The 24312-nt window shown below is 43.8% G+C and overlaps 1 protein-coding gene across 1 annotated transcript in view; it reads left to right on the forward strand.

The window, feature by feature from the left end:
• Positions 1-24312, forward strand: part of WNT5B (Wnt family member 5B) — a gene marked incomplete in the record, with an annotated part of 1807993 nt that overhangs the window by 1676516 nt on the left and 107165 nt on the right. The window contains 1 exon segment of the mRNA XM_044087503.1: positions 9215-9507. Within this exon segment, the coding sequence (XP_043943438.1) occupies positions 9215-9507 (293 nt within the window).

Raw genomic sequence — 24312 nt, forward strand, 5'->3', positions numbered from 1 at the left:
TTCAGCAAGAAAAGTGTCTGAATTACAGGCCCTCATGGCAGTGGAACCCTTCATTATCTTCCATGCGGACAGGGTTTCCCTCAGGACTAATCCTTCCTTTATGCCCGAGGTGGTGTCTAGTGTGGCCCTATATCAGTCCATTCATTTGCCTACTTTTTTCCCTAACCCACAAAATAAAGGGGAATGAATACTGCACTCTCTGGACGTGCACAGACAACTTTGATTTTATTTGGACAGGACTAAGTCTCTCAGAAAATTGAACAGCTGCTAGTTGGCTTTGCTGCAGGGGCAGAGGGGAAGGCCATTTCAAAGCAAACCATTTCCAAATGGATAACCCATTGCATTAATTTCTGCTACAAGCACCATGGAAAACCCACCCCACAGGGGATAAGATCACATTCCACCAGGGCTGCATTTACCTCTGAGGTTTTTCTCAGAGGAGTCCCTACCAGAGACATCCTAGAAGCTGCTACCTGGAGCTCTGTGCATACCTTCACCAAGCATTAGCGTATGCCTATCTTTTCTAAATTCAGAGCTGCATTTGCCACTGCAGTCTTGCAGGGCTTAATAGCTGGCCCTAATGCTCTTTAACTTCCTCCTCCCTTCCTTAGCTTTGGGAATCAACCCAAATGTGATGACTGCAACAGTGAAACATGAAGAACATAGTACAGTTGTGTACACTTACCATAAATGTAGATGTTCGAGTGTATTCACTGTTGCAGTCCTGGTTACCCTCCCTCCAGCCCCCTGGCTTCTTGACTCTACCTTTCCTTCTTGTTTGGTATATTTACTTTTTCTGGTATATTTGCTTTTTGTTGGGGGAATACCATATCATGTAATTGCTTCCTATTTTGGGGCCCCCTGACATCTGGGGCAAGAAAAACTGATGTAATGGCATCGGCTGCATGTTTTATACCCCTGATGACCTGACGTCATGGAAGAGGAGACAGCATCCGACACAGAAATCCGAAGATTCTGGTATTCAGGCCGGCTGAGGGCTACCTGCAGGCAGATAACCTAAATGTGATGAATGCAACTGTGAATGCACTCGAACATCTACATTTATGGTAAGTGTACACAACTGTACTGTTTTTTGAATGGTAGGTCTGTATGAGAAAGAAATGTCAGAGAGGCCTGGGGTCTTGCTGTTATTGGGATGGGAGGAGCCTTACCATCAGCTTTAGAGCATGAAGGAAGCCTGGATGGACTTTTCATGATGTGTCAAGCAGCAGTGTCTTGCTGAGGAAGAATTTCATTCATGGGTGAATAAGGAATTTCTGGGGAAAAGGGAGCTACTTTTGTCTTGGCCAAATGAGGGCCATCAAACTCACACTGGCCTTGTGAATTTTGACCTATTGCAAAAACCTCAGTATCAGAAGACACACACAAAGCTGAACCAAGGCATACTTTGTTTAACCACTGATTGGAGGGATCGGTTGGGGTGCCTTCTGTGCAGATTCTGCATGTCCTCCCTGCAATCACGTGGGTTTCCTCCCACATTCCAAAGACATGCAGTAGGTGGATTGGACACTCTAAATTGGCCGTAGGTGAGAGTGTGTGCGTGTGCGAGTGGTACTAATGAAGTACCACAGCAGGGCTAGCCATCCAGCGGTGTAAACCTTGGCTTGAGATGATTGTCACTGCTGAAGTGACACCCCGACCCCATGTGCAAAGTGGGAAAATGGGTTGAGGATGGGAGGATGGATGGAGGGATCATGAAAAAAATGTGTGACAAGTTGGCTGATTGTATGGACAGGACATCTTTGTTAAAGTAATCTTGAAATGCTTCAAGAGAGATGTGGACTGCTTTCTTCTCTAGTATATTGATATGTATGTTTTTATTTAATTTAATTTAAGTGAATAACTAAATAAGTAAGTATAAACATGCATTTATTTATTTATTTAGTTATACTTTCTGAACCAGTTTTCCCTTACTGTGCAAAGACCATTTACAAAGTGGACCTGGGAATAAAACTTCCATTGATTATCCATTAACCAGTTTCATGCAATTTACATATGAGTATGTCTGTTTAACAAACATGGCAGGTAGTCAGACTGTCAACTTAGAACTGTAATTCACTTGCACTTAATAATTAGTTACAGATATTAAAATGGAACACATGAATTATTTAGACTAAACTTACAGTACTGATGGTAATTATGTAATGCATTGAGTCAGAGACGATCAGTGCAGGGCTACCCCACATGTGCTTGTTGACCAATTGATCATTTCAGTGAATCTCACTAATGCTGGGACCACATGTGCTCACACTGCATGTTCAACATTACGTACTATGTCTGTTAATATGGTGGCATGCTTTTTGAGGTCTTTACTTTTTAAAGTGTATCTCTTCTTACCCAGTGGCAGACACATTTGTCGTGATTGTGGCTTGTGAAGTCTGAAGGACAAAAGAGTTCCCAGTCAAGAGATCTGTGGAACAAGCCACCAAGAGAAAGTGGTGTGAGTAAGTCTGTAAATGATTATCATAGCCCTAAACCTCACACTTTCAGAATTAAGGACAAGTCCAGGAATAATCAAGGATAAGCAGGGACACATTTTAAAATTTTAGTACTATTGACTTGAAAAGCTGACAGAGTAATTACTGAGAATGTGAATTAATGTGCATTTCCTAAAGTGAAAGAAGTCTGTAACTGTAAATTATTGTCATTATTTACTAACTGTATTCCTCCTCGTTTGCTCCCCAAATCACCATATTTTGAAGAGATTAGGAGAGACAAAGCAAAATTTTGACCCCAAACCAGGCACATCCCTGAAAATCAGGGATAGTTGAGATGTTCAAATGGAGGATCTGAGTGCCGAGACCATGGAACTCAAAGAATCCACCAAAATGCTCTCATATGGGGTCTGCCAAGGAGTAAAATGAAAATACTAGCTGCCGTTATGCCCACCTATCTTAACCACGTCTGCTGTGGGACTCAGTGAAGAGAAGAACAGATGAACTATCTCTATAGAGTTTAGTGAATCCTCTATAAGGGGAAAATTATCAACAGAGCTTGAGGGCTAGATAACAACCTGTTAGTCAGTCCTTCAACTGACCTAAGCAGGGACTGAACTAGAGAGATGAAAAGTATGAAAAAAGACTCCTCCTGTCTGATCATACAGTCCCTTGATAGCCCAGGCACTACTGAATCATCTAGGTCATGGGACATGGGCTCTCTCCAAGCTCAAGTGTGCTGACATACACTTGGTGAACACACTGGAGGCTGAGGTGAGACTGAAGATTAGAGCAGTGAACTGGAAATGACTGGGTCCTACTCTGAAATAAAAAATCCTCTGAAATGGCTTGGATGCTTATTTATGTGAACATAATCTCCTGGAGGTCCAAAGAGCATATTCAGTTCCTCCTAATAAGCATGAGAAGATAGAGTGCAGTATGACCTTATGAAAGGCATTTTGGGAATGACTGTTTTTGGGCTGTTGAAGCCCAGAATTGGCGAAGGTCATTTGTATTTTTGGATATTAAAAATAATCTGTAGTGGTATCCTTGCCCTTGCGTGTACAGGAACATCATCTTGGATGGCTCTTTTTATGAGGAGCTTGTGAATGTCCTTTCTTGCCAGCATTGATTAACAGGGTAGGGCTCCTGATGAAGGCAAAGATGGGATTTCAGGAGGGAAAAGGAAAGCAGTGGTGTAATCATTTCATACTGTCTCCTTTGGCATGCCTTCTTAGAGCTCGTTCTCAATGTTTGGTTGTAGAGGAGAATGAACTTCTTCTGCAACTGCTAGTGATGGAAGACAGTCAGTAAAGGAGTAAAGAATGCTGCAGTCTGCCATGAGGTTGAAACTGCTGGGGACCCCAGCTCCTCAGTCAGTGACCCTGCTTAGCCATACCAAAGAGGACTCCTAGGATCCTTTTGCCTTCTGCTTTTGAGGATGGGAAATATGCTAGAGCCAAGGCCAGTGCTGATTTCTCTGTGTGCTAAAGAAAGAATGCTGTAGAGGTTAGAATTTAATCCCTGCAGTGGAAGGGTCTGCCTGGCTCCTTCATATACTTCAAATGGTAATTAATTTCAGGAGTAAACAGTAGACACCCTCTACATGGGGAGACTGAAAAGGTTGGTGGTGTCTGTGGTAAAAGATGTCATATATAGTTAGGAGTGCCAACATATTCCCAATGCCAAGTTCTGCTATGGTGTTAAAAGCCAAATGGTCCATTGTTGTGGCTCAAAAGACATATATGCCTGAGATTTTTTTTCTTTCAAGAGGTGTCAGATGTTTTTCTCTCATCTGAAATGTATCACTGAAAGCATATGGTGAGGTAAATCCTCATAGATAGAGCAGAGAGGGTAGAGAACAAATACACTCACTTTCCAAATCTGTTCATCACCATGGACTGTCTGGGGGTGGACAGATAGGTTCTGAGAAATGGGGTTCCTCCTGGAATCAGGATTCCAGTTGAAGAAGTAAAGTAGCACTAATGATCAGGACTAGAAGCGTAGCAAGGGACAGGCGTTAGGGGCAGCTGTCCTGGGTATATGGTGTTAGAGGGCATGATTGGCAGTTGCTGATGAGGCTTTATGTCAGTAACAATGTTCAGAAATGAATGCTGATACTGTAATTGTCAGGGCAGAAGCACTAAAATAAAGAATTTAACAGGTTATATTGTAACTGCAGCTCACATTTGTAGCAAATGGTTTGCTACTGTTTCAAGAAGAAAACTTTTTTTTTTTTTTTTTTGTCCTGGGTGGTGAGATAACCTTTTTTCTTGGAGAGGAGAGCATAAAGTGCTAGATGGCCAAGCTATGGCTCTAATTTGCACCCCAAGGGTTTACACTTGTAATACTTACACACTAGTTGATGGAACTACTAACCCACCAGTGTAGAAGGATTTGCCCCGAATGTGACAGTGGCAGCACCGGTCCTGGTCTGACTGGACTGCACAGTTATGAAACCCAGAGCGAAAAGATGCCAGATGGCCTTCTTTAAAAAGTATGCAGACTTCCTACCTGCAGACCACTGGCAGTGGGCAGAGGATAGTTCTAGGCAGGAAGAAAGTTCAGATAAATATTTGGTGGCAGGCACTCTGACAGCGTCTGTATTTGGTCGTTGACACTGGACCTGGACTGAATGCACAAGCGTCTGTGCATCTGAAAGATAAGATCTTTAGAGGAGCAAAAAAAAAAATTATAAAAAAGTTAATTGTTACACACATCAAGTGACAGAAATGTGACCCTTGGTTCTTGTTATTCCTCCATTCACCAGCATAGAACCCCCTCACCATGTTGCCATGCAGGCACAAGTAAGGGGTATGTGAAATGATGGACAGTTGCAGGAAGAAGAGTATCATCAGCTAAGCTCACCTGCAGGCAGTGACTGAGGGCAAAAATGAATTAATGGAGTGAAAAGAATGAAATTCCCGTAGAAGCTTCACAATTTCAACCAGAGCAGCTGTGCTGCATTTACAGTGTTTCAACACATTTCTGAGTGAGTTCATGACATTGTAATAAACAGTACATTTTTCTTGTATACTACCTTTAATTAAAACTTGTGATTTATACATTATTCACAGTTCTCAAAAGTTTGAGAGTTCATTTGTAGTCAACTTCTCAACACTTGTTACTCTATGTCTCTGCCATGTCTCATTTTTAATAATGCGTATATATATATATATATATATATATATATATATATATATATATATATATATACATATACACATGGGTTCCCTTCAGAAGCTTGAAATACTGAAATATCGAATTTCAGAATTTCGAGCCCAGAAAGCCGAATCCTGAGAACAGCAAAAGTTCAGAAGAGCGAAATTCAAAACCTCAAATACCGGAGGTTTTGAATTTCGCGCTTCTGAACATTCGCTGTGGTTATGCATTCAGATAAGTGTGTGTGTTAAGGGTAGGGGCTGTGGTGTGTGTCAGTGTGTTTTATTGCTGTGATGTGTGTGTGCGAGGAGAATGTAGCTTGTGTGGTGGTGTTTTGTGTGTGTTTGTATGTAGTGCGACCTTGGAGTGAGAATATTTAAGTAGGGGGGTGTGGGGGGCACAGACGGGTTGCCCCCCCCTGCTTTCATGTAGTAGAGAGATTATGTGTGTGTGTGGGGAGAATGGTGTGTGTGTGTGTGTGTGTGTGTGTGTGTGTGTGTGTGTGTGTGTGTGTGTGTGTGTGCAGTAGTACCGCGAAATTCAAAATCTCCGGTGTGTGAGATTTTGAATTTCGTCGTTTTGAGTTTTTGTAGATTTGGCTTTCTGGGCGCGAAATACTGAAATTCGATATTTCAGTATTTCGAACTTCTGAAGTGAATCCATATATATATATATATATATATATATATATATATATATATATATATATATAAGTGCTAGAAATAATTTAAACAGCATATGATCGACAGTAAAATTCTTAACAGCAAAATGCCTAAACTCAGAAATATCTAAACTCAAAAACATTGAACCACAATTTACGCAGGGGAAGCTTTAGCAAAAGTGGTTTGGGTGTGTTTGGAGCTATTTGTTAATAAACTTTGTTACTGCATTTTTTTGTCCTTGGTTGCTGGATTTTTTTTTCTGCATTTTCTAGATCCCTGCAGCCTGTGGTGACTGCTGTCAAGCTGGAGGGTTATTTGGTGTGTATGTAATATGGATCTACTAATGTTAGTCTGAACTTCAATGGATCAACACTAAAGACATCAACTGCAATAGGTCGAAATAACAAAAAAGATCCAGAATCCCAACAAGCATGCTACAAGGCACAACCTTGGAGTATGCAAAAGAAAACTACTGCACCCCCACACCTCCTGCTAATTTTATAACTCTGAGATCGCACATAATCAAAGGAAGGGAAATGTTCCCCAACCATGGGGATTGTCGATATTTCACACCTGTCAGCTGAAGTATGTCAACAAAGCAGATGACATTTGGGAGTTTTGATTAATGAAAATGCTTGTGTGTGTGTGTGTGTGTGTGTGTGTGTGTGTGTGTGTGTGTGTGTGTGTGTGTGTGTGTGTGTCTGCATATATATATATATATATATATATATATATATATATATATATATACATATGTATGTGTGTGTGTGTGTGTGTGTGTGTATAAGTGCAGGTCATATGGTCACTTTGTTGACAGTTTTAAAGGATCAATCTTCTGAAATATCGATATTTCATCCGTTCGATCTTTTCGAGTGTAGCTGTGTGTATATATATATATATATATATATATATATATATATATATATATGTGTGTGTGTGTGTGTGTGTGTGTATACATATATATATATATATATATATATATATATATGTGTGTGTGTGTGTGTGTGTGTGTGTGTGTGTATATAATTAAAGGACTCCAGTCAGGATATAGCCACAGTCAGTTCTAAGGTTAGAATACGGGGTTGTGGGGGGGGGGGGCTTTTTTATCGCTGCATAGTGCTGTATACCTCATATTTCATACAATACAATGTCATTACTTAGTAGCTCCTTTGGCGTAATATACATATTTTCCCCTCTTGGGGGCATACTGAGTTCTAATGACACCATTCAGGAATACATGCATGTAACCCTCCCCTGCACACACACACGTAAACATACGTGCGTGCACACACACGCACACTTTTCTACAATTAAATTAGCTGTAGAATGCGTGCCATTCCTGCAATAATTTGTGCCCATTCCTTGTACCAGGCACATGTAGATAAATGCCTGGCCTCTAAATCAATATTTGACAGCAAGAGGCTCTCCAGTTCGATCCTCAGCTGGGGTGCCTTCTGTGCAGAGTCTGCATGTCCTCCCTGTGATCACTTGGGTTTCCTCCGGGTGCTCCGGTTTCCTCCCACATCCCAAAGACATGCTGTAGGTGGATTGGACACTCTAAATTGGCCCTAGGCATGAGTGTGTGCATGTGTGTGCCTTCTGTGAAAGGTTGGGTGCCGGGCTGGCAACTCGACACTGTAAAACTCCACTGCCAATCATGAGCGGACAGGTGATCTGCTGTGGCGACCCCTAACCGGGAAAAGCTGAAATAAGAAGAAGAATTCAACTGCACATTTAGTCAACTTCTGCTTTGGTTGACTTTTCTGTGTTCTGCTGCTTGCACTTTTGTGGAGGTTGTGTAACTGTGAAACTGGTATATACAAGTAACTGAGGGGTGGGTGGCTTGCCCCCCATAAACATTTTTAGTGTTTTTTTTTTTTCCCATATTTGTGATTTTTTTAGTGACCACTTATGGAAAGCTGTTTTGCTTGCCTTTTGGTCTACATTTGTTGCAGTGTATGGATACAATTTGCATAGTTAGTCTTTTTTTTCTTTTTGATTATGTGAATATTGACTGTTTCATTGCTCAGTTATTGTATATATACACACACACACACACACACACACACACACACACACACACACACACACACATGTATGCATATATGTGTTGTGGTATAGTGCCCATAGAAATGTCTGTGGGGTCTGAGGAACTATAGCCTTGAGGCAGTCCAGGAGAAGGATCTGCATCTGCCTGAATAGAGGAGACAGCAATACTCCTTTTTTATAAAAGGAAAGGAGAGAGGGTCCAGTACAGAGCCACTGTCATAGAGAGACAGTCGGACAGACAGAGCACCAGAGACACTGGTTTCCTCATGTGGGACAGGAACTGGATCTGGTTGAGCTCATACAGAGAGTGAGACAGATGCTTTCCTGTTATAGAGGCCATGTTGAATTTTGAGTTATTTACCTGAAATGAATTGTGAATACTCTGTAGAATGTGATTAAAATGGTGTGAGGACATTGCAAATATCAAGGATTGTACAAATTCACAGTAAATGTGTTAGCTAAACACTACAGTATGTATTGCATTTACCACTGCACTTAAATGTTCAGTTCACTTTCCTGATTAACAGGTAAGTTAAATAAAATCCAACTAGTGCTGTAGAGGCAAAGAGGTGAGTCAGTCTGTACTTCAGTGATCCTAACAATCTTGTTAATGTCTGCAAAGACATCATTAATGGAAGAAAGTTTCTCCTTTGCCTTAAGAAGAAAGTTAGAGTGGGGAGCAGATGTGGCATACCAAAAGGCTGAAGTCCGCTAATGGACAGAGCAGCAGGGAGGACCTAGGAGAGTCGAACATGAATATATTTAGTAAATACTCTGTTTGGTTCTGGGATCATCTCTATGCAATAAGTTGTAAGGTGGATTGTTGGTGATTTGTCTCTACATCATGTCTTTCTTCTAATATGCTTACTTATGTCCTACCTTTAGGAAGTCGAGAGACAGCATTTACCTATGCAGTCAGTGCTGCAGGGGTGGTAAATGCCATCAGTCGTGCCTGCCGTGAAGGAGAGCTGTCTACCTGTGGCTGCAGTCGTGCAGCCAGGCCTAAGGATCTCCCACGGGACTGGCTCTGGGGTGGTTGTGGAGACAATGTGGAGTATGGATACAGATTTGCTAAAGAGTTTGTGGATGCCAGGGATCGAGAAAAGAACTATCCCAAGGGATCAGATGAGAACACCAGGACACTGATGAATCTGCAAAACAACGAAGCTGGTAGAAGGGTAAGAAAGGCAAATTACTAAATATTTTTATATGTCAGTAGATTTCAGGACTATACAGTCATATAAACACACATACACACACATTGTGTACATTATATAGACGCATACATACCTGTGTGTGTGTATGTCAGTACATGTTGCTGAAGTGAAAAATGACACAATGATATATAATTAGCAGAAATATTTCCTCTATAAGTACATAACCAAGTATTTATGCAAGGAAAATAGTTTTAGTTTACATTTTCACATTTAACATTTATATATTTTAGTGCATATATATCTAAGCACTGCACAGTTTAATATAATAGTAAACAGCATTGTTAAGAAGCAGAGACAGTCTAACAGAAATGAATACATCATTTCATAAAATATGCTCACACATAAACAAAGACTAAAAACCAAGTGACCTAGTTTAAACAAAAGTATTACATCACTACAAAAATTAAACAGCCTCATGACAGGTGTTTATTGCTTGCACAGCACTGCAGTTGACTGGTGATATCACGCAGTAGTATCTAGATGTGTGTGTATTGTAATCCTCTTCTTTCCACCTCCTCTTCTGTGTAACACCGCATATAACATCAGACTTGATTACTCACCACTATACTGGTTGGTTCTGTCCATCTGCTGTGTTTGATCTGGAACAAGGCATAGATGTTAGTACTTAGTCATGAAAACTCCTTCTTTCCAGAACTGTTTGTGATAATTGAGCAATAAACTTTAATATGTCCTGTTTAGAAACAGTAAACTGATTTATTTATCTTCATTAATACCTGTACCATTAATACCTGTTGTTGCCCATCATTAAGGATGGAAGAATTGCTTATGTCATTCCCAATGAATTAGTGTACAGACAGTGGTAAAGGTTGGTGTAATATGGCTTACTAAAGTACAGCTTGTGGTCACTCCGTCACGTATGGGGTACAAACTGCAGCTCATTAAAAGATGTATTTACCTTTTTGTGAGATGTAATGCTGTCAGATGTATTTAAAAAACAGGATGTGTGTGCAAGAGAGAAGCATAAGTGACCAGATAATAGGTATGATAGGTGCTTTTTATATCAGTATGTATGATTGGTGAAAGGTACTTAAGATGGTTTGAAGAAAATGATTCTTGAGTTAGAGTTGCCCCAAACTGCTAGAAATTTATTCCAGATGATGCCCAGCTTTATTGAAACTTGTACTTTTCAAAGAGTAAACTATAGAGTGGGAAGAAATGTGAAACCCTAGATTTTTAGTAGTTGTTCTCCATGATGATTGTATTCTCACACTTCCACAACAGTGGGGGGTAGATGTTCTTCGTGTTTCACTGTTGCAGTCATCACATTTGGGTCATCCCTGCCAGGGTAGCCCTCGGCCGGCATGAATACCAGAGGCTTAATATTTCTGCGTCAGTTGCTGTCGCTTCAGGACTGACATTAGGCCATCAGTAGGATAAAGAAAGGCAGCCGACACCATTACATCAGTCTTCCTTGCCGAGGAGACCGAAGCAGAAGCAGTTCGTACGAGTGCCAGTCGAATGCTTTCGTCTTCCGAACTGAAGCTGAAGTCTTCTAAAGCTAAGTACCCTGTTGGGGATTCTTTTTATGCCCTTCTATTCCTATGTTGCAGTGTTCTTGGTGTGGGATTTCCTGACTTCAGGTGATTCTTACGTCAACTCCTATACAAAAGCTTCAGCTTGGCTGTTGCAGCTGCATGGGATGTCACACGTAGGGCCATAAACCAGGGACCCTATGTGTGATGTCTGCACACACAATCCTCAGAACTTTTCGGCTGCAGACGACTTCGCATCATATGATCGCTCTCCAGACGTCAGATCGACTATAGATAAGTAACCCGTTGTTTTTTTTGCATTTCTGATATTTTACCGATCTTTTGCATTGCTTAGGCTTGGTTGTTGTAGCTTTCAGCTGATGTCAGGGAAAAACGGAAAGTGCCAATGCAGGCACCAAATTCCCCATAAGGACGTCCATGACAAATGTGTTTTCTGCTTAGGCCGGGAACACGATCATAACGCCTGCCCTGTTTGTAAATCTTTTGTTCCTAAGACCTTACTTAGCCACCTGGCAGCGTCAAATCTTTACTTAGAAAATCAACGCCTCAAACGGCTGGCACTCAGGATGGATCTCACTTCAGAGGCTACCCAAGAACCTCCCCGTAAGAAGGCCAAGATGCCTAGGCCTTCATCACCTGCCGCTTCACACCCGGATGCCCTGCCAACTGTCAATGTAGAAGTTAAGGAGCACTCGGTGGATCCGTTGGCTCCATCGACCTCCCTCGCGGAGGCCGCTGCACAGTCGACGACCGGCACATCCACGGAGCTTTCTCAGACACCAACGCCTGTTGATGTTGAGGGGGAACCAGATTTGGTGGTTCCTTTGACTGGGATCCAGACCTTGGATACAGCCGCTGCCAAATCCTGCTGTAGACTGACTCCTAAGGCCACTCCAACCAAAAAGAAGCAGAAAACAAAACACACTATTCCTGCTTCTTAAGCCCCTCCAGATTGGAAGGCCTTCACCTCTTCTCTTATGCAGGCATTCATGGCCCTTAGGCCTTCTGTCTCACCCACAACTACATTGCCTCTGCTAAACCCTAGGCCTCCCTCTGCTTCTTCCATCCCCATGGCTCCCCTCCTTGAGGAAGAAGAACATGAGTCTTCCTACTCTTCCTTGGATGAATCCATCTCTTATGCATCCCAGATTGCTTCTCTCAAGGAATATTATTCTCCTGATGCAGATTCTGTGGAAGGGGATTCTCCACCTGAAGACATTGCATTTGGTGAAACCATCACGAAAATGAAAGATTATTTCAAATGGGACACTTCCCAAATGACAGAAACCCAAAAAAGATACTTTGAACTGCTGCAAGTGGAGTCCCCCTCCCCCTGTTCTTCCAGCATACTTGGATACCTTTACTTCAGCCTCTAGAACACCTGAATCACAGCCTCCAGCACCTAAGTGCCCAGACTGCTTTTACAAGGTGCCAGAGGAACAAAACTTCCTCATAAAGCCACCCTTAACAGACCCAGCAGTGATTGCCACTGCCCCTGATAAACAGTCTAGGTTGTTACCTTCTGCCTTCCTATTGCCCACGGATAAAGATAGCAAATCCATGGATAGGATAGGCAAGAAGGTGTACACTTCCTCCACTTTGGCCTTCGGAGCCATTAACTGTCAAACACACATGACCAAGTATGTCCTGGACTTAGTATCCCAAGCGATCTCTATGCTGGCTTCCATCCCTGACAGCCCAATTAAGATGGATGTCTCCTCCAAATTGTCCTTAGCCCTACAAATGGCTAGACACTCCATAAGATGCAACTACGATGCTGCAGAAGCTTCTGCTCACTCTGCAGCATCAGCATCTGTCCTTAGGAGATATTCCTGTCTTAGATTACAGAATCTGCCAGAGGACTTCAAGTCCAAAATCTTGGACGCCCCCCTGGATCACACCTTCCTCTTTGGAAAGCAATCTGCAGACCTATTTAAGAATCTGCAGGAAACAAAGCAAAGAATTATAGGATATAAAACATCTCCTTGTATCCCCTATTCCCAAATTTTATAGGAACTACCCAGCTAAGACTTAACTTTGTTAGGCGTAACCCGCATTCTGCTGCCTCCTCATCCAGAACCAGAAGAGGAACTAGAAAACATTCCTCATCCAGGCCTACTGGCACACCTCCTTAGCCTAGGCACCACTTTCAGGACAGGGGAGATCCTAATAATGCATGATTGCCTTGCCCATCTGCCCCTCTCAGCTCGCCTTACCCACTGTATCCCCTTCTGGCAAAAAAATCACTACAGACCAATGGGTATTAACCATTATTCAAATAGGGTACTTTCTATCCTGGAAACAAATTCCCCCTTGGAAGGGCATTCCATTTGCCCCAAAAAAACAATGCCATCTCCTTCCACAAATTCTGTCAGACCTGCAACAACAAGGCACAATAGAGCCAGTTCCCACAGGACAAGAAGGAAAGGGGTTCTACTCCCGTCTGTTTCTGGTCCCTCAAATGGACAGTCCCTGGAGACCCATTTTGGATCTCTCCTTCCTAAACATTTACCTGCAGGTACCCACCTTCAAAATGCTGTCACTTCCCACTCTCGTACCCCTCATACCCTCAAATGTTTTCATGGTCACCTTGGACCTAAAAGATGCTTACCTGCACATTTCCATCAGGGCTTCACACAGATGTTTTCTGCATTTCTCTGGCCCATCCTCGAACTTCCAATTTATGGCCTTGCCCTTTGGTTTATCCACTGCCCCAAGAGCGTTTACAAATTGCCTAGCTCCAGCCATTGCCTTCTGCAGCATCCAAGGAATCCAGATTTACCCATATCTGGACGACATCCTTATCCTAGCACTGTCCAAAGATTCCCTCTTAAGGGATCTACACTTCACTATGTCCCTTCTAAAAAGTCTAGGGTTCACCCCAAACCTCAAGAAGTCCTCCCTGAACCCAGACAAGGACAAGATATTCTTAGGTTGCAGAATCAATACAGAACAAATGAAAGCCTTTCTCCCACAGGACAAGGTTCTATCTCTAACTTCCCACTTCCAGGAAGTCTTTTTCTCCCAGACAGTCACTGCAAGGCAATTCCTTCGACTCCTGGGATTTATGGCAGCAACCATTCCCATGCTACCATTGGCCAAAATGCATATGAGAAAACTGCAATGGTACCTTAAAAATATGGTCACAACACCAGAATCACTTGGAACAAGTTATCCCCCTTCTTCCCTGTTTAAATAAGGAAATCATTTGGTGGATCCAACAAGTACAACTAAACCCAGGGCTTCCACTGCAGCCCCCTCAACCCACACAAATATTGCATACAGATGCCTCAGACTCAGGTTGAGGTGTCACCTTGCACTCTTACAGAGTCCAAGCCCAGTGACAATCTCCTATGATAACCAAACACATCAATGTAAAGGAGATGACAGCAGTTCTTTTAGCTCTACAGACCTTCCTACCACTACTGCTACCAGGTCCTCTTCTGATAGTGACAGACAATACCATGTAATGTGGTACATCGACAAACAGGGAGGTACCAAGGCATACCAATTGTGCAGGCTAGCCCTATTAATTTGTGACCTAGCATGCCAGCACAACCTATCCCTGCAAGCCAGTTACATCCCTTCACAGGACAACAAGCAAGCAGACCTCCTGAGCAGAACATCCTCTCCACAACACGAATGGATGCTGGACAGGACGGTCTTCCTAAACATAGTCCACTGGTGGGACACTCCATAAATAGACCTGTTTGCCTCCCCCCAGAACAGGCAGCTGCAGACCTTCTGCACAAAGACTTACTCCCCCCAAGCCTGGAGAGTAGACGCCTTCAGTTTAACCTGGGAGGGGAAGTTCCTGTACGCTTTCCCCCCCTTCCCTCTGATTCAGAAAGTCCTTCTGAAAATCAGGAAGGACAAACCAAAAGTCTTGCTAGTGACTGACCAAGGCAGCACTGGTTCCCCCTTATATACAATTTAGCCAAGGGCAGTCACTGCAAGTTACCCCACAAGGTGGACCTTCTGACACAAGACAAAGGAACTCTCCTACACCCACACTTGCAAATGCTATCCCTCACTCTGTGGGTGATAAATTACTAATGATATTCAGACACCACTATTCAGAGGACGTGCTGTCAGTCCTGAAGGAGACCAGGAAACCCACTACTAGAAAATCATACCTTGCCAAATGGGAAAGATTTACTCAGTGGTGTCTGGGACAGGAAAGGGATCCTTACGAGACTGACACCACCATAGTCCTCTCATATATGTGTCAACTTATAAAGGGTGGACTTTCCTATTCATCAGTGAAAGTGCACCTCTCCGCATTATGAGCCTGCTTACCTCTAGATCCTCCCTTGTTAGCCAGGCTACATGTGAAACTCTTCCTTAAAGGGATCTTAGACATCAGACCATCTAAGAAGCCTATTCCTCCTCCATGGGACCTGAACTTCATTTTGGAAAAACTCACCCAGCTCCCCTTCGAACCGGCTAATACAGCCTCTCTACAGTTTTGTACTTGGAAAACAGTACTGTTAATGGCTATTACCTTTACCAGAAGGGTTTCAGAGCTACAAGCCTTAATGGCATGCTCACCTTACACCATTTTTCATAGGGACAGGGTCACACTGAGAACTAACCCTTCCTTCATGCCCAAGGTAGTCAATGACTTACATTTAAATCAATCCATTCACCTACCCATTTTTTGCCCCTATCCCACTACCCAAGGAGAGAGGATACTCCACTCCGTAGATGTCCACAGGCAACTGAGATTTTACCTGGACAAGACTAAAGACATTAGGAAATCCAAACAACTCTTTGTATCTTTCCACCCAAACAGACCATTGCATCCTGGATTAGAAAGGCAATCAGTTTCTGCTACTCAAACCATGGAAAAACCCCTCCAGTTGGGGTTAAGGCACACTCCACAAGAGCAGTGGCCACTTCCAAGGGCTTCCAAAAAGGCATGGACACAGCTTCCATTATGGAAGCAGCTACATGGTCCACTGTCCACACTTTCACCAAACATTACAAATTGGACCAAATCTCCAAAGCACATGCAGGATTTGCCAGGGCTTTGTGGAATCATCTTCTGCATCCACCACCCTTTCATCAAACTAAGCTGTGATACTCTCCCACACCAAGAATATTGCAACATAGGAATAGAAAGACATAGAATAGTTGTATAAAATCTTACCATAACCATAGATGTCCTTCTCTTCCATGTTGCAGTATTCCTTCCCACCCACGATTCCCCCTCACTGACTCTACCAGTCTAACTGATCCCTGATGCCTCTCTCCATTACAGAAGAGACCCAGGGACTTATACATGTCACCTTTGGCAGCCTATCCTGTTGGGCTAACCACTTTGCCTGCTTAGCTTCAAGTTCTGAGGATTGTGCATGCAGACGTCACACATAGAGTCCCTGGTTTATGGCCCTGTGTGTGACATCCCATGCAGCTGCAACAGTCAAGCTGAAGCTTTTGTATAGGAGCCGACATACGAGTCACCTGAAGGCAGGATATCCCACACTAAGAATACTGCAACATGGAAGAGAAGGACATCTATGGTTATGGTAAAATTTTACACAACTATTCTTTCTTGCACAAACCGATGTCAGAAAAATTTAACAACTGTCTCATCTGTGGAAAGCAAATACCACACAGAGACTTTCATTTTTACTGCATCACTTGCTTAGGCCCAGACCACAACGTCCCTCGCTGTCACTTTTGTGCTTTGTTTAATGCCAGAACTGTACATTGTCAGGCCCTTATTGTAGTTAGATATTTTCGCTTACACTCCTCGAATTCTGATATGGCTTTGGTAAGCCATCCAACAGCAGATCTTCTGAAAAAACATAAGATAAAGACAGAGACAGACCGCACAGGTCCAGACCTACCAATGACACTTCCGTTAAGCTAGTCATCAGATGTACTTCGTGTTTCACTGTTGCAGTCATCACATTTGGGCTATCTGCCTGCAGGTAGCCCTCAGCCGGCCTGAATACCAGAGTCTTTGGATTTCTGCATCAGATGCTGCCGCTTCATCTTTGACGTCAGGTCGTCAGGGGTATAAAACATGCAGCCGATGCCATTACATCAGTATTTCTTGCTGTGCAGTGCCCGAAGCAGAAGCAGTTCACAAGTGCTGGTCGGCCGACTCCTGAAATTTTCATTTTCAAGTTTCAGACCCGAAGTCTTCAAAAAAGATATCATTGGGGATCCTTTTTCTTGCTCTAACCGATGTCAATAAAAGTTAACAATTGTCTTACCTGTGGAAAGCAAATACCTCATAGAGATTTTCTTTCTTACTGCATCCTCTGTTTAGGCCCAGACCACGACGTCCCTCGCTGTCGGTTTTGTGCCTTGTTCAACACCCAAAATATTCATCATCGGGTTATTTTTGCAACCAATTACTTTCATACTTGTTTTGTGTACTCTGAAATGGTTTCGTTAAGCCATCTGACTACCGATCTTCCGAAAAAATATAAGGATAAAGACAGAGACAGAGCACATAGGTCCAAAACTGCCAACGACACTTCCGTTAAGCTAGTCGCCAGTCTGCCGGTACCAGGTGAGGCGCTTTCACAGCCCCTGATACCCGCTACGTCAGATTCAGAGGCCTCTACTGAGACCCATTCGGAGTCCGGTATGCCGCAAGATGCTTTTTCGACTATGGAACCTGTGGATGTTCATCGTGTTTCACTGATGCAGTCATTACACTTGGGTTATCCTGCTGGCAGGCTACCCACAGTCGGCCTGAATTCCAAAGTCCTGGTCCGGCGTCGGTTGCTGTTGCCTCTTCCCTGACGTCAGTGCACCAAGGGTATAAAAGATGCAGCCGATGCCATTTTCTCCAGTCTTTCTTGCCGCATGGTGCCCGAAGCAAAAGCAGTTCGTAAGTGCCGGTCCAGGCGACTCCTGAGATTTTCAAAACCAAATTTCAGATCCGAAGTCTTCATTAAAGCTAAGTACCCCATTGGGAAAACTTTTTTCTTGCTCCAGACCGATGTCAGAAAAAGTTAACAATTGTATTTCTTGTGGGAAGCAAATACCTCATAAGGATTTTCATTCTTACTGTATTCCTTACCTAGGCCCTGACCACGACGTTGCTAGCTGTTGGTTTTGTGGTAGATTTAACCAACGCACTATTAAGCTTCGGTACGATTTTGCCTTTCATTACTTTGGCCGAAGATTTAATTATATAATGCCGTTGGAACAGCCGATGACCGGAGTTTATAAAAAGCGCAAGAAAAAGGACAGGCATCCAAGGTCCAAAATTGACGAGGCCTCCGTTAGGCCAGTCGCCAGTTCGCATGATACCCACTACTTCAGATTCACAGGCCTCTACTGAGACCCATTTGGAGTCCGGTATGCCGCAAGATGCTTCTTCAACTATGGAACCTGTGGATGTCTCTACCTTGGATGGGTCTGGATTCACTGTGCAGGCACCAGGTTCTGAGGGTGTATTCAGGCCTACAAACATTCATATTAAACCAACGCCATCGTTTTTATCCAGGCCAAAAACTGGCACTACGCCTAGAAAACCGACGACTAAACCGCAGGCTCAGGCTCATATGCCTCCAAAACAAATGCTTAGAATGGCTGGAGGGGACAAGGTTTTTATTCAAGACTTTTTCTGGTACCCAGAAAAGACAACTCCTGGCATCCTATCCTGGACCTCTCTATTCTCAACACCTTTCTGGTAATTCCAAAATTCAAAATGCTAACTCTTCAACAGTTTCTTCCTATGCTAGCCAAGGATGCCTGGCTGGCAACCCTAGACTTAAAGGAAGCTTACCTGCACATCCCAATAAGAGGATCCTGCAGACAGTACCTACGTTTCAGGGTGGGCTCCATGCACTTTCAGATGTTCATCGTGCATACAGCTGCAGTCATAACAGATGGGTTATCCTGCCGTCAGGCGGGTCCTCAGTTGGCCGAATTCCAAAGTCTAGGTCCGGCGTCGGTTGTCGTCGCTTCTTCCCTGACGTCAGTGAGGCAGGGGTATAAAAGAGCCAGCCGATGACATCTTCTTCAGTCTTTCTTGCCACACAGTGCCCGAAGCAGAAGCAGTTCACAAGTGCCGGTCGGCCAGCTCCTGAGATTTACGAAAATATTTCAGCCGAAGTATTCTTGAAAGCTAAGTACCCCGTTGGGGAAACTTTTCTTGCCTCGGACCGATGTCAGACAAAGTTAATGATTGCATTTCATGTGGGAAGCAAATACCGCATAAGGATTTCCACTCTTTCTGTATTCCTTGCTTAGGCCCAGACCACGACGTCTCGGCCTGCCGTTTTTGTGCTAGATTCAACAAGCGCACTATTAAGCATCGTGCGGAGTTCGCCCATCACTATTTTGGTAAAAAATTTAATTATATTGTCGTCGGATACTCCGACTCCAGTTTTGAGTAAAAGACGCAAAGATAAGGACCGACATAAGAGGTCCGCGACTTCTACTGACACCACGCTAAGGCCGACTACCAGTTCTCCGGTTCTCAGCAAGGTGCCTACGCAGCCCCTGAGTACCGATGACACTTAATTACCGGTGTCTTCTATATCCGAGGTTGCAGGCTCCTCGGCCCCCATTCCGACTACAGATACCGACGCCACTCTTGGCGGGGAAACTCAGAGTTTAGACAGGCCTGCCATTTCTCAAGGTGTCTTCAGGCCTTCCTCCTTCTCTATTAAGGCTTTCACAAAATCTAAAGCAGCCATGAAAACTAAAAAACAAGGACCACAGACCCCCTCTCAAGGCCCCATGCCTAAAAAACAGAAGCTCAAAATGGCTGAGGATTTGATTACTCTTATCAGGGGTTCTCAACCCCCCTCAGACAAAAGGCCCAGATTAGAGGAAGACTACCCTTCCTCAGATCAAGCCTCTATTACCTCTGAACATTCTGAGGACCAGGAATATACATATTCTCCTTTTGAAGACTCTGATGCAGAGGAGTCTATTCCCTTGGTCTCCCCCCCTGAGGACTACTCTTTTGGGGAAACCCTACATACTTTGAGGGAACACTTTCACTGGGAAGGCCAAGATTACTCAGATTCCAAGAAAAGGCTCAGGGATTTTCTCTTGCTCCCCCAGCAAAGGCCTCTGGCTGTCCCTCCTGTCTTAGCTATATTAGATGATGTGTACACAGAAGCCAGCCTCAACCCAGATTCTTTACCTCCAGCTCCTGTTAAACCAGACAGGTATTACCGGGTTCCTGATTCACACCAGTTCCTATACAAAAGCCATACTGCTGACCCAGAAACTATTTCACAGGGTCCCAAGGAAATTAAGGCCTCTACTGCTAAAAACCCATTACCTTCAGAGAGAGATTCCAGAGCTTTAGAAAGGTGGGGGAAAAAGGTGTACACCTCGGCCACTTTAACCATGAGGGCATTAAACTGTCAGTTCCATATGTTAAAGTATCAACAGTTTTTGTTATCTCAGCTGAAAAGCAAAATGACACAACCAGAGCAACCAGATTTAAAAGAGTTGCAGGATTTGTTGCATAGTGCAGAGCAAGTGGGTAAACATACCTTGCAGTGTGGTTTTGATGCTTTAAAGGCCTCATGTAGAGCTGCTGTTACAGGGTCCGTCATACGTAGACATGCTTGGCTCAAAGAGCAAGCCTTACCAGATCATGTCAAAGCTAAATTACTAGATGCACCTCTTCAAAAAGATGTATTGTTTGGTGTTAAAGCTGAGGAGGTACTAAAGAAAATGGAGGAAAAAGCTAAATCAATGCAAACAGTGAAAGATTTCCTGCAGGTACAGCCTCCACATTTCAGCAGAAACTGGCCTTCAAAAAATTGGTCCTTTCCAGCCACATACAGATCTCAAAGGGGAAGATACAGGCACCCAAGGGGCAGAGGGCAACCTCAAGGATCTTTCAGAGCCAGACAGTGGCAAGCACCAACCCCAAGAGGTGGAGAAGATAGATCACAGTCTTTTAGAAAACAGACACAATGACTTCCCCCTGCACCTGCCAAGCAAAGCTTTAATGGCAGCACCTTTGGGCGGAAAACTGACATTATTCTCAAACAATTGGCATATTGTTACAAAAGACAAATGGATTCTGGACATTATAGACAGAGGCTGCAGGTTCCACTTTCACACCCTTCCAAAATGAGAGGCATGCCAAACCTGCCACAAAATCAAAGGGCAGAGACACAAAAACAAATTTCAGCTCTCATGGACATGAAAGCAATTCAAGAGGTACCTGCAAAAGAACAAGGTCAAGGGTTTTATTCCAGACTATTCCTGGTACCGAGGAAAGACAAAGATTGGAGACCTATCTTAGACCTATCCATCCTAAACACATATCTACAGGTGCCAAAATTCAAGATGCTCACATTACAGCAGCTTCTTCCCATGCTGGACAAGGAGTCTTGGCTGGTAACATTGGACCTCAAGGAGGCATACCTGCATGTCCCTATCAGACAAGATTGCAGAAGATACCTCAGATTTCTTGCAGGTTCAACCCATTACCAATTCTCTGCATTTCCCTTTGGCTTATCTACTGCGCCCAGAGTGTTTACGAAATGCCTGGCATCAGTAATCACCTTCTGCAGACTACAAGGGATACAAATCTACCCATATCTGGACGACTGCCTGATCCAAGTGGACAGCAAGGACATACTACTGCAGCACCTGGCATTTGTAATAAAACTGTTGAACTTCCTGGGATACACAGTCAACAAAAAGAAATCAAAACTAATAGCCTCTCAACAAATAATTTTCCTGGGTGCCAGCTTGGATACAACCACCCAGATGGCCTACCTCACGCCAGACAAGCAAGGGCAACTGTCTCAATACTTCATAAAAATGGCAACTTACACCAGGCTAACTGCAAGGAAAATCCTGCAGGCTCTGGGATTCATGGCATCTTGCATCCTACTAATCCCATGTGCAAAGCTGCATATGAGGAAACTTCAATGGTACCTGAAAAACTTATGGTCTCAACACAGCCACAGCTTGGAAACAATTATCCCACTCATTCCATGCCTTCAAAAGGAATTTTTGTGGTGGACTCAAGCATGCCAAAGAAACACAGGTCTTCCTTTCTGTGTACCTCAAGCAACTCAAATCATCACAACAGACGCCTCAGAATACCCCTGGGGAGCACACATGACAGATCAGTGCATTCAGGGAAGATGGACCCGAAAAGAGAAGCACCTTCACATCAACCAAAAGGAGAGGCTAGCCGTGCAAAAGGCTATTATGACCTTCAAAGACCTGCTGCATCCAGGCCAGCTATTGATAAGGACAGACAACACCACAGTGATGTGGTACATAAACAAACAGGGGGGAACTCATTCATACCCCCTGTGCAGGCAAGCCATGACCCTATGGAACACAGCACTGGAAATGCAAATTCAACTGCAGGCACAATTCCTGCCAGGGAAGGAAAACACACTGGCAGACAACCTAAGCAGAAATATGACAGATCCACACGAATGGAAGTTGCATCCTCAACCTTTCACAAAGATAACTCAGGCATGGGGACAGCCACACATAGATCTCTTTGCTACCCACAGAAATTGCCAGTTGAAAAAATTTTGTTCAAGGACCTATCATCCACAGGCCTGGAAAGTGGACGCACTTTCCTTCAATTGGGCAACATTGACAGTCTATGCCTTCCCGCCTCTTCCTCTGCTGCCCAAAGTTCTATTAAAAGCCAGAGCAGAGAGGCCGAAAATGATTCTCATCGCTGCAGACTGGCCAAGACAACACTCGTATCCGCTCCTGAGGAGCCTGACACATTCCCCACCATGGATCCTACCTCTAGTCCCTCTTCTGTTGTCCCAGCACAACTACTAAACCCTTCACAGCCATCTCAAAACTCTAAATCTAGCTGCATGGAGAATTCCTTGATTTCCCAACAGTTTCTCCTCTCCAAGGAGGTGCAGGATGTCATCTTGGAAGACAGAAGACCTTCTACTAGAAAGGCTTACTCCGCCAAATGGAAACGATTTTGTGTCTGAAATCAAGAAAAGGGACAGAATCCTTGGGTAATAAATATACCTCAAATTTTACAAGTACCTAGCTGAGATGTTAAACAATGGACTTTCCTTCTCCTCCATCAAGATCCACGCTTCAGCCATTTCTGCACAATACAACACAGATCCTCCATTATTCTCTCACCCTCTCTTAAGGCAGTTCCTTAGCGGGGCAAAGAATTTAAAACTCCCAAGGAAACCACCAGTCCCTGCTTGGGACCTCAACTACGTATTGGAAAAGCTGACCCTTCCTCCCTTCGAGCCAGCTTCTTCAACAGAGTTACAGTACTTGTCATGGAAAACAGCCTTTCTTCTGGCTATCACCTCAGCATGCAGGGTTTCGGAGCTACAGGCCCTCATGGCTGTACAACCATTCATCATTTTCCATCAGGACAGAGTTTCCTTACGGACCAATCCTACCTTTATGCCAAAGGTAGTATCCACTGTAGCTTTGAATCAGACTATCCACTTACCTACCTTTTATCCTAATCCACAAAACAAAGGGGAAAGACTACTACATTCCTTGGACATTCACAGACAACTTACTACTTGGACAGAACAAAGCCACTCAGGAAATCTGAGCAACTCTTTGTGTCCTATGCTGTAGGTGCTCAGGGAAAGGCTATTTTCAAACAGACAATTTCAAAATGGATAGCCCACTGCATACGCTTTTGTTACTCATTCCATGGAAAAACTGTGCCTGCATGCATCAGATCCCACTCCACCAGAGCCACAGCTACCTCTGCAGCCTTCCTCAGGGGGGTCCCTACCAAGGACATTTTGGAAGCAGCCACCTGGAGTTCAGTGCACACTTTCTCCAAGCACTATCACCTCCCACTATACTCAAAATCTAGAGCAGGCTTTGCCACAGCAGTCCTGCAGGGCATCCTAGCCCCTCCTAGTTCCACTTAGTGCCTACCACCCTTACTTAGCTTTGGGATTCTACCCATCTGTTATGACTGCAGCTGTATGCACGATGAACATAGTACAGTTTTGTACCTACCATAAATGTAGATGTTCGAGTGCTCATACAGCTGCAGTCCAGGTTTCCCCTCCCTCCATCCCCTCTTAGGACAGGCCTTATGACAAACACTTTTCATATAACCTTTTTGGGGTATTCTTTTATGGTGTATTTGCTTGCAACTACTGTTTTTGATTTATCAACATTGCATCTTTGCATAACATTATGTTTGCCTTCCTTCTGGGGGCACCTGACATCTGGGGCAAGAAAAACTGAAGAAAATGGCGTCAGCTGCCTCTTTTATACCCCTGCCGCGCTGACGTCAGGGAAGAAGCGACGACAA

The sequence above is a fragment of the Protopterus annectens genome, chromosome 11.part0 (genome assembly GCF_019279795.1).
Source record: "Protopterus annectens isolate FY-2018-M chromosome 11.part0, PAN1.0, whole genome shotgun sequence".
Taxonomy (NCBI): domain Eukaryota; kingdom Metazoa; phylum Chordata; order Ceratodontiformes; family Protopteridae; genus Protopterus; species Protopterus annectens.